Genomic DNA, 12,157 nt, shown 5'->3' on the forward strand with positions numbered 1-12,157 from the left:
TCGTCAGGGGCGTATTCATCTGGCCGTCAGTTGAACCTTCTGTTACTGTGTCATGCCCCAAGATACAAACCAATTTTAAACTGTCATCGCACGAAGGACTACTGTTAAGAGCTGAGCTGTTTTCGCCAAAGTTTAAGTTGTCGGCAATTTTGTCCGAATTGTTGTCCACCATGTTGGTATCGGGACTGGCAATTGGCATAATGTCATCCGTAAATTCTGTGTTTTCACCTCTGGGAGAATCGGGTCGTCTTTCAGAGTACTCCTCTATCATTACACATTCCAACTCTTCATGCCATCCACTCGGTATTATCAACGTCATTATCGACATTTTCACTTTCGCTTTCGCTCTGAATCTCACAGAACTGATTCTCGCCAATCTGTTCACTGAGAAGCCCTTCTTCCTCAGGACTTTTTCCTAGATTTTAAAAACAGTGGCTCAAGTAATTAGGGAAACATTATTTGGACAAAGTAATAAATACTTAACTTAACCAAATAACACGTATTCCAGGTTTTTCATACAAATTCTACGTTAAACCCCAAGCACTATCTCATTCATACAAATACTTTTTTCAGTTTTAAAAGAAAATCTTACCCTTTATGTAGACCTTTCCGCTTATAATATATTCCATGAAAGGCTAATCAATGAATTTTACAATGCTGGTTGAAATTTCAACAAAACAATTGTTGGCAAAACCATGTTTTGCCATGCATATTTCAATGCGTACTAATTAGGATTTATACTAGAACACTAGCATCATTTTGAGGCTTGTCTTCGTAAGTTATTAAGTAGTTAAAAATTGTATGCCTCGAAATATTTATTACACTCAGATTGACCATTTCTACATGATACAGTTAATTTAAAGGGAGTAGATAAATTTACCATATGGAGAATGGTGTAAAAATAATTGAAATGAACAGAATTTCTGGCACGCAATTAGACAGATGGAGATTTCATAATGTGTAAATGATTTGTAGGTTTTGATTGATCTTCAGACACCAACTTTAGTGGTAACCATACAGCGGTCTTTCCCAGTAATTCCAAGTGTTTGATAATCCCAGAGTATAATGATTTAGTTCATGAGTGGAACCTATACAAATTGGCACAATAAAAACATTAATCTGTTAATCTTAACCGAAAATCTGTTGTCTGAGTGATGTTAGAATGTAATCTGTTATTATAACACAATATTCTGTCATAATATCCTTTTAGTTCTGATATAATCTTCATGTTGAATTAATAGAACACGAGTGTTAAATTTTACAGGAAAATCTGCTGCTACAGCAGAATATATTCTGGAATCACTCAGACAACTGACTTTCTGTTAAAAATGAACAGTCATTTTTTGTGTGTATTTATGATAAATGAATGTTATTACGTTGATTACACGCATTTATGTTGTCAAGTGATAAATATTAGTTAATATGCAGTGATAATTACAAACTTCCGGTCGTGGCCTGACCGCGGATTTAACAGTCATGAAAACAGATGTCTTGGATTCTTCTAACAATTATCCCTCGAGAGAAAACAATAGATGCGAGCTCATGGCAGATGCTGCAAAACATCGAAAGCTTGTTAGTTTTTGTTAGTAAAAAGTAGGCAGTTGGTTAGTACTTGTTAGTTAGGACAGAAATGCAGCATACAGCTATATGAATGTAAACAATATAATATGTACATATGCAATTACTGATAAAAAAATATAGAGATGATAATAACAAATGTTAGTAGAGTTACAATGTAACGAAGAAAAGAGTATTGCCACATACCACAACCAGTGTTATGTTAGTAAGGAAGGTAGTAGGATCGAAGTCATCTTCATGCTCTGAAATATTAAATAGGTGTTAGTAGGCTAGCTACATCACGTGGCCACTGGAGGTGGTTAGTAGAAGCAACAGGAAGAAGACAATGCGCATGGGTGGTACGAACAGTTTAAGCAGCTTGTGTACAGTCACTTGAAACACGGCTTAGACAACATAGCATGCACCAATACAACAGGAATAACGTAAAACATTGGCACCGCAAAACAACCAAACAAACCAATTTTAGTAGCTTTTTTTGCACGTATATTCAGCTCAGAATAAAATCAGAAAAAGTAACGGAAACCTATACACTCAAACTGAACAAAACCACTTGAAGAATCTTGTCACATTTTTACAACAGAGACTGTTTTAAGTTTTAATAAATACCGCCTTTGAAAAGGTAAACTTTTTGGTTGATCTTAATCGCCTTCTAAAGTTTAAGTGGGCTAAATCTGGACAAACGTCCCTGTATTGTCAACAGAGACGAGTTTTCACAAAGGTAATCGCCCATATAGGACAATGGTACAAAAGAGTGACGTCCAAATATCGCACGACAAATGTACGATAAAAAATGTCGTACGCCGCTAGGTGAAACTGGGCCCTTGAATCTGAAAAAAGTTCTTACTTAGGCAGATCAAGTTAAAATGGGTTAGTTTTTAGATCAGTCCAAACAAATCTATATCTCTTACCAAATATTCATTCTATAACACTTGCTTTGTGGTCCTGATCAACATTTTCAGAACCAGACACGAAATCCACTGAAACATAAACAAAACATAAACAAGAAAAAAAAGAAACGAATGCATGCATGTATAAAATAAATTTACATAAAATCAGTAATAATCAAGCTGTAACAACACCAATTACATGCACATTAATTTATAGGCAATTTCGGCCTGAGCCATTTACTGCCTTGACTTCGCAAATAACGCGTTTCGTTTTTAATTTCGACATTTTGTGATATCCTTTGGCGCCATAAATCAAATTTTACAAATAACTCTTTAATTCCATAAAACAGAAAAAAATTAAACACTTCGTTCTATATTGGCGAAGTGAAGTACTGAATCTGAAGCGTAAGTTACCGGACCAATCCAGCATCCGAAAGTAAAGACTTTCCCCTTTTCCAGGCATTATTTAAACCTAAAGCATATTTTTTATTTGTGTACGGTCTTTAGTTTACCAATGATCAGGACAAACATTTGTGTTTCAGCACCTCGTGAATCTAAGAGAGGTGTTGCGGGTACCTTACTAGTCAGAATCTAGATTTAATTTAGACTGAAAATTAAAAAATTTAAAGCTAAAACCTGCGGTCGCTGTGAGTTCAAATCCAGCTCATTCTGGCTTCCTCTCCGGCCGTAAGTGGGAAGGTCTGCAGCAACCTGCAGATGGTCGTGGGTTTTCTTCGGGCTTCGCCCGGCTTCATCCCACCATAATACTGGCCGCAGTCGTATAAGTGAAATATTCTTGAGTACGGCGTAAAACATCAATCAAATAAATAAATAAATGAATAAATAAATGAAGCAAAAACCACATTGTCTGCTTTGCAAAGATATGATGTAAGTAGTAAATATAGAAGTTGGGGAGAAATTTGAAGCGCGGTTTGTTTCAGAAGGTTACAGGAATCCTGATTCGGCAATGTGTGGCTATGATGGAACAAGCCGTTCAAACCTGGTAAACTGCCCCCACTGTGGACACTGTTATTGTTGTCTGGTTCGGACTCTTCCTGGTCGCTGTCCTCGGATAGGTGTCCCGGATGACCTGTCTGACACTCATCCAGGAAGGACACCCCCGAGTACCGCTGTATGATGGGATGCTCCTCTGTGGCTGGGGGTCTAAAGAAAAAGAAAGAATGAATGGTTAAGTGAATGATTCAGGCTAAACGCCACTTCGGCATCACTGTGGCCATATCATGAGGGGAACTTGTTGTAACTAGGAGATAGTATATATTTTTCAATGCAATACAAAGAACGTCCAAAATCAAACCAAAATAGACAACTTTTTTTTAAAAATCAGTTAAAGTCTGATACCGGTAAAAGTCGAACCCACACTACTTTTTTCAAATACGTAATCTACAAAATGATATATTGTAATGTATCAAGAAGGAAAGGTGTATGCTGAAGAACATAAGATGAAAAAAAAAAACAGCACATTTTTAAAAGCTAATTAAAGCAAACATTTCATATTATTTGGTAAAATTGCTGACAAACAGATTTAAGGTTTGGGACAAAATGTGAAAAATAGGAGGAACAGATATTTGCTCAATTAAGAGCATATTTCTCGACGCACCTGTAATTTACATTCTCCACTACCGTCACTTCCGGTTCTGAGGGGCCCAGGTAGACCCCGCTGTAGGGATCGTAACTGTCTACCTCTATGTATTCACGAGAATCTCTGATTGGTGATAGCTTACCCGTTGTACTTTTGCGACTGTTTAGGGGAAAAAATGACAATATACAGCTAAAATGTATTTTTTGAAAACAAGGAATATATTCTTTCCAAATTCAAGTTCAAATCTAACTGCCATCAGTTCTCCTGTGGTTTCACAAATATACAAGATACAATATACAGTGGTTTCTTTGTTGCTCTGATCAATTTTTCGATCCATTGACCTGGCGTTTGTAATACAGGTAAAACATTCTTCAACACCGTATAAATTCGCAATTAAATAAGTAGGTAATACTGTAAGGTTACTCTACCTGTTGTTTCAATGCCATCAGGCATGGCCATGTATGGTAAGGCGCCACTAATTACTCAAACATAGCAACGGAACAGATAAGTAAGTGACTATTGTTGTCTTAGGGAAGTCCTTCATAACCCATCCAACTTTTAACACTAACCTGTACTATCTGTAATCTCAAATGAAAAGAGGCCGTAGCAATAGCTAAATGTGACGAGCTGTGAGACATGGGACGAGATAATCAAGTCAGTTTTGACTGCACAGCTTTGTCTCTAGACAAAGAAATACGATAAATGAAGTTCGACCTCTCCCAAAACCTACTTATCCAAGAAAATGGCCTCCACGGAGACCTTGTAATTGTTCCATTCTCTTACGTTTAACAGCAAAATGTGTCTGGACAGGAAGACAGTGACAGTCTTGGCTTATAGCCATGACGTTTGATTGTATATAGCGGGATTCAGTTTCCACTTGTAAAAACATGCTGTGAAACATCGTTGATATTAGTCTATAAGAGACGTTGCATCCAATATGTAAAACAGAATGAAGTCGTGCCAAATCAAGAATCGTAATTCATACAGAATTCCTCACCGGCCGAATATTTGCCGACCTGGATCAGTGGGGATGAGGAGTACAATAGAATGACATTGACATTAGGGATTGAAAAGAGGTATTTCTGGCCAAAGTTAGACAGAGGCATAGCAAATCTTGGAGCAGATTACCTACACAGACTGGGTATCCGTGGCCAGTTTTCTCCCATTTTTTTGTTTTCCTGAGCAAGCTCTTGTAAATTCCTTGTACTGTAAAAGCTTTAATGCTATCGAAAGTATACGGAGTCTAATAAGCAAGAATAACACATGCCAAATCCAGAGTAAAAGCTTTAGGTTTTGTAGGGATCCAGGTTGATAAATCACAAGACTCTTGAGTGAAAGCCACAATTCAGTTGGCTGGATTTAAACGATTTTATTGGCCAGTGGATATTGAGTAACAGACGGCAATTTGCGCATTCTGTGCACGGAGGCTTAGACAACAACACTAAATATTTGTATGATGTATCACATTGTATCGTGAGTGAATGTCTAGGCGTCCAGTACCGACATTTGTATATCAGCCGTCAACCATATTGATCGTTCCGTGTCAATAATCGCAAGATCAATTTTCAAAACACCTTCCAAAAAAATGCACCAATGAACTAAGGAATTACAGAAAGTAAGAAATTAGGACGGATTCCTGTAAAGAGAAGCAGGCAACAGTTTTCAATGATGAGGGAGTGATATAGGGAACGTCCTAGACCAATAGATTGAATCAGTACTCAAATCTTGTACCATGCTAGTTCATAAATAGTTGTTAAGGCAAAATATGTGTCCCAGTGAGACTGTTACCCGATATCCGTGAGCTCAATGCTTTCCGTGACGGAATTACTGTTGCGTGAATGAAGGTATGACGAATGTCTGTGATGTTCAGGCGAGTCTATATACAGCTGAGTGAGGCTTGAGTCCGAGCAGAAAGAAGCATTATCATCTTCGGTACCTGCGGAACCTACAATGATAGCAACACGGGCTGCAATAACATCAACACAAACGTCAGCTGAAATGCCTGTGAAAACACGTTGTCACCTCTACTGCAGTTCCCTTACCTAATGACCAACTCCCTTTATTTTAATGAACTGATGCATCGATCAGGGGAAGTGCAGCACCATTTGGTGTATAGAGTTTAAGATATTAACATATTCTCTAAATGTACTCTCGACGACAGGATAATGGCAAATGACAACTGAAATATATATTTTGCGTCTTCGGGTAATTGAATGTCTATTATTATGATCTAGTCTCCAATTTATATGAGCCAATTCAAATCTTTGTATGAATGGCTATAGATTTACAGCTTACTGAATTTCTGTTTAATGGTTTTCCAAGTTTTCTCTTCCTTTTCTGGGTATTTAGCCTCAGATTTACTTTACGGATCCAAAGATCTGTAGTAAATAATAGTTGACGTCTCTTTGTCTAGTCAATATCAACACCCCCGAAAACAGAAAAAGTTGCACAAAATAAACGACTTACTTCTGGAAACTTTACTAGGCGACATGTCCGGGTTCGTCTTTTGCCGCAGTGTTAATACCGACTTGTGCATCGGCGATTTTATTGAATAATCGAAAGAATTTACATCTTCTCCCAACTCTCGTAATAATTCTCGTATTTCTCTGTTTTTCTGCGAACAAAATTTGATAAACATGGGTGAATATCATGGATGTGCTGTCAAAACTAAAAGATGGTGTACATCACAACAGAACCAAGCCTTGTTTATCAAATAATTTAACCCTGCCCTTGTAAGCCGAGAGGTATTTGATTTTATCCTTGATTAGGTTTTAACACCGGTCTCAGGGAATGACGGAAGACGGACAATTAAATTCATTGTTGGAGGAAACCGAAGATTCAGTGTTAAAATTGGCATGGAAACATATTAAGTAAACCAACTTAATAAGTGATCAACTTCACAGATATTTTCATATTTTGGTGTTTTTGACAAATTTGCGTTAACCTGATTGCCTCCGATACACAGACTCAGGAATACATGCTGTCTCTACAGCACTTTGGTACTTGCACAACAGCTCCTGGAATAGCCTCCATCATGTCGCGCCGATGTGTGATCTTTCACCATTAAACAGAGCCTTATCTTTTTATTAGACACAAAAAGCTGTCACATATAAAACGGTGGTTAAGTTCTCCTGACTCCTGAATTATTATTCAATTCTTCAGAAAATAAATTGGTGCCAAAGTTTTTCTTGCCTTAAATGTGAATATTATATGTGTTTATAAATGTTTTTGTTGTTTGGAATTAACTGGGTTTTTGTTATTTATTTATTTACTTTTTTTTTGAATTGTGCTTGATCACGTATATACCTCAAAAGCCACATGACGTAAGATCGCAAAAGAGCCAGCGGAAACCGGATTCGAACCCGTCACCGCACTGATCAACGGCAATGGTTAGTGGGAAACAGAACATTACAAACTATGAATGAAGGGGAAACATACTACAGAGAATAGGATTTAATTTAATGCAGCTGTTGACAACCTTCACGGAATTTGACAGGAGATCGTTTATGCTCACCTCTTCCAGTATATCTTTATATCTAATATTTTCATCACTAAGTATTTTGACTCGGTCGTGTAAATCTGAGACGCCGTTCTTATCTCGTTTGGAAGGCTTTTTTAACGTCGCTCTAACTCTCTTGTCTTCTCCTTCCGGGTCTCTTTGAAGTTCTACCACCTGTATTACCGAAAGACATATGAAAAACCAAATTGCATGAATTAGGCGAACAATATGTACAATCTTTTTTTGATCATTATATGTCTACGTAATTTGTGATATTGATCAACAAATATCGGTTCTTCCACATGATGCAAATATTTAATTTTAGGTCACAGACATGTTTTGCCTTTTATTGGCCTGGTGGTGTTTTACTATACATATACATGTATATCGTTGACGCATGTGATGGAAAAAAATACTCAGTTACTGTCCATGACCAAGAGAGGCATCGCGCCATTTGGGTGTTTTCTAAGGAAGGTTAAATCAATATACAGTATAGCAGAGTAATGGACTATATCACTACGTTGTCTTTATTTAGACAACATTCGGATGGCACTATGGCTTTCTTGGTTCATGGGCCATAACTGAGAAGTGATTCCTATTGTCAAAGTAATATTACGCTTGGAACGGCTCATTGGTCCACATTCCATTTGGCAATAAACCGACAAATATACCTGGCCCCGGGATCACGAGGCGATCTTAGATTTAAGTCAAAATTTCTATAATCACTTTAAAATTGTTATTTTTTTACGTAACAAGGTCAAAAGATTGCTTGACAAAGTAAATTCTGGGAAAGTATTGTGAAACAAGTTTGAGTTAAAAAGCGGATCGGAACATTTAATGATCGAAATTTCGACTTAAGTCTCAGATCGCCTCTTGATCCATTACATTGTAATGATTCAACAGCTAAAACAAAAACGCGTGAAATATATTCTTGTAATGGTTTTTGTCGATTGATAGTTTTGATTTTAGCTTACATTTCCGTCGTGCAAATGCGGGGATCGCAATCTTATATTGCTAGCGGACAAAGATGTTATATTATATATTATATATTATATTTCACTGACGTCAGTGAAAAAATTGAGAGTTATTTATTTGAAATTATTAATTTCAGTTTTCCTTATGTAGTAATTTTATGTAGCAATATCCATAGAATAAAATAGGCCTAAACTTCCTGCGCATGCCGATTGAATGCAATTTGAAATGTTATTTCCGCTGCCGGCTATTGTGCGCAGCTGGAAGCTTGAAGGAGTCGATATTTATTACTCTAAGAAACAATTTTCCTCGTCGGCTTACCTTTGGCACAAAGACTAAACACAGGGTTATTGTGGTACAAAATATAATAAATAAGCCAATGATGATGAAAGCGGCGTTGGGTTGGTCTTTGATGACGAAAGACACGGCCGCTCCACACACGCACATTATCACCACGTTGTACACACTCATCCCGATGTACTTGGAATCATTCAGCGCCGGAATGCTCACTTGGCGCGTCTCCCAAGCAAGAAAACATCCAAAGACCTGACAAAACAGTAAAGAAACTCAACTCATATGATTGAAGAGGTTGTTTGTGCTATTCGCGGGTCTCCAGTAATTCTTCCCGAACAATTTCCTGTTGTTTTCGCACACAACGTTTTATGTCCGTCATAAAAGCTGGCTATGACGTTAACAGTAATTTTAGTCTGCAATAGCAGCGACGTAAATTAAACAGTGAAGGCGACAAAAGCAATTCTGAAGGAGGCTGTTAGCAATCAAATGTCTTATTTCTAGTATAAATCAAAGTCACAATGTCGTAAAAAAAAGGGATCACCTACGAATGCTCTTTAGATCGAAACTTCAAACCAACCAGCCGCAGTCCCTTTAATCACTTGAGTTTACAACCTGTATATTTAGAATGAACCTAACAAAGCACAATTCGTTTTCTAGATTCTTAAACTAAACCGTGCCCTTTATGATTACACCCAGATGACGACTAGCGTAAATCTTTTGAGGTGGCGAGTTCAAATACAGCTCCAGCTTTGTATTAATCACTCATCACGGAAACAATTATTTAATTTATTAATTTTCTTTACCCAGTTTTGAAATAATATGACTATATGCTCATCTGTTTATGCAATCAACATTAAATTTTCCAGGTGTAATATTGCGGAACCAATTTCCCGAGTTTTTAGGCAATGATGACGTCACAAACGAGCACTGCACTAGTATCATTCAAATGGGCGATGTTGATATTGTTAGACATTGCTCAGTCAAGTAACGTAAGTGTGATTGTGGTGTTGTGTCTTACTCCACATGATTTTGTCTTGTCCATTTTAAAGAGGTTATTTATACTGACCAAGAGCAAACCTTTATAGACGTAGAGCGTAGCCATCCAGGCTGTCATGTGTTTACTGTGACAGAATTCTATTAGAGGTATAATCTCCACGTCACCAACGATCTGAAATAACAGAAAGACTAAACACATTGTGAACTGAAAGCCAATGTTTGTCCGTGTGTAGAAAGCCATATCACGCCATGTACATGTACTCCTCTACACTTATCACACTTTCTGTGAAACAGAGATTAAAATCATTATGGGTACAATGCTGCTCACCCACTCCTTAAAATACATGATTTATGTATCCATCTTTTTAAAAAATACACACAAAAGCTTGTACTCTGATCAGAACCGTGACCAATGTCTGAACTGTTGTCGCATGGGCATAATATTGCCATGAGTTGTTGATTGTCACCCGTATGATTTGACCTGTGCATGTGTATTGATGCGCAGTCGAAACATCTATCTGGCTACACACAACAATTAATGCTTCCGGGTCAGGATAAGCCCTGCAATCCCTTGTTACTGTTTGATTAATTTTTTGGTTCCATTTTTTGTTCTACATAAGTAGCATCATTCTGTAGCAGAGGCTTCGAAGTTTCATTCTAGATATAAATTTGTGTGTTTTTCAGGAAGAAATGGAAATCGATGAACATTAGACAAAAGCAGTCAAAAGTCCCCTTTACCTGCCTCTGACTGAATGGGTTGCACCCCTGTCAGCTGTTTTTGTGAAAAATGCACAGCTCAAAATTGCCTGTCATACAGGCTTGGAGCGTTCGGGCATTGGATATTGCTGAGGCCAGATGTTAACATGTAAGTAAAATAAAAGATTAACTTTGGAAAGTTTGAAATACCGTTTTAGAGCCTATTTTACAGATTTTGAAATTTAAATTTTGAACTCCTCATAAATTTGATCTTAAGGAATCAAATGTATCAAATGTTCAACTTCTGCAAGAACTGTGCATTGTGGCGAATTAGAAATGGCTTTGTGGAATTGGCGTCTGGGTTATAATACTCACCTCTGGGGCAAGGCTCTTGACTGAGCGCTGAAGCGGGTCGATTCCTTGCCACAGCGCCAAGATGACAGCGTCCAACAACAACAACACACACACAATGAAGAACAGTTTGTAGTCCTTTATCACCTGAAAAGAAATGAAAAATAATTCTGATAGTTGGTTCCTAAGTGTTCAAAATAACTAATTTGCACCCGGTACATTTTGGAAAAACATATGACTAAATATTTTTTTTTTAAGACACTAACTAATAAATATTTCAGTCAAAACATTTCGTATACTTAAATGTTTGTGGAGTTTTACATAGTACCCCTCTATGACGTCAATCTGGGGAGAGCTAACATGAAAGATAATTCAACATATATCTAAATTATCGTTTCATCATAAATGATAACACAAAGACATTCCCATAGGCAAAGGGTTAGAGGGGAGAGTTGTGTTTTTGTTTTGTGGCTTTCCATGCCTAGGCTTTACCCGTTTTCTGTTGTAATAATTTAAGGAATTTAAATATTTAGTCTTTGAATGAAAGATGCGGTTACTGTAAGTTTGCAGCATCCTGTGGATGGTCGTGGGCTTAACACGGGCTCTGCCCGATTTCCTCCCACCATCATGTTGCCCGGCGTCGAATAAGTGAGTACGGCGTAAAACATCCATCAAAAAGTTAAATAAATTAATTAAATGAAAGAATCGTTAAGCAATTGAACTGAGCGGCTGTCCCTTGCAGTTGCTTAATTCTTTTCCATGTCATTTTCCACACTGCTCAATAGCCACATTTCCTCAAAATAATATTTCTACTTAAATAGATACTAAAAATAAATAATCGCATATAAGAAACTTATCGCATTCGGCTCAACAATTCTTTGTGGCTACAAAGTGAGCACTGTGCTATCTATTCTTAATCTGGACAGATTTAGTTTAATCGATTAAAATGTGAGGAAAATTTTGAAATGACTTCTCAGAAAATCGTTTTAGGGTGTTTGTTTGATTTCCCTGTTTGGAGAAAGACAACATTTTCATATCATTGTCTGATGGATGACCGGCAGCTATCTGACGCCATCTGCCTTATGCAAGACATCGTATGCCGACGTTTCACCGGCCAAACATTTTATGTGTATTGACATATATGTTCAAGTTTTGTAGTTTTTCGCCGGTTTTATTTTTGTTGATCAACAGTGCATGGTTTTGGCAAACAGCGTTATGACCTGTAGAACTGAGAACGACGCCGCTCCGTCGCCTCCAGCCCAGTCTCATCGACAGCGCAATCAT

The 12,157-nt window shown here is 37.4% G+C and overlaps 1 protein-coding gene across 1 annotated transcript in view; it reads right to left on the reverse strand.

The window, feature by feature from the left end:
* Positions 1-297: 297 nt before the first annotated feature.
* Positions 298-12,157, reverse strand: part of LOC135468498 (gamma-aminobutyric acid type B receptor subunit 2-like) — an 82,929-nt gene continuing 71,069 nt past the window's right edge. The window contains exons 15-23 of the mRNA XM_064746778.1: positions 10,898-11,020; positions 9,897-9,998; positions 8,858-9,082; positions 7,580-7,738; positions 6,532-6,679; positions 5,854-6,010; positions 4,084-4,224; positions 3,466-3,629; positions 298-2,555 (exon numbers count right to left, since the gene is read on the reverse strand). Of these exons, the coding sequence (XP_064602848.1) occupies positions 2,494-2,555; positions 3,466-3,629; positions 4,084-4,224; positions 5,854-6,010; positions 6,532-6,679; positions 7,580-7,738; positions 8,858-9,082; positions 9,897-9,998; positions 10,898-11,020 (1,281 nt within the window). The 3' untranslated portion in view covers positions 298-2,493. The remainder of the gene's footprint in view (positions 2,556-3,465; positions 3,630-4,083; positions 4,225-5,853; positions 6,011-6,531; positions 6,680-7,579; positions 7,739-8,857; positions 9,083-9,896; positions 9,999-10,897; positions 11,021-12,157) is intronic.

This window comes from Liolophura sinensis, chromosome 6, assembly GCF_032854445.1.
Source record: "Liolophura sinensis isolate JHLJ2023 chromosome 6, CUHK_Ljap_v2, whole genome shotgun sequence".
Classification (NCBI taxonomy): Eukaryota; Metazoa; Mollusca; class Polyplacophora; order Chitonida; family Chitonidae; genus Liolophura; species Liolophura sinensis.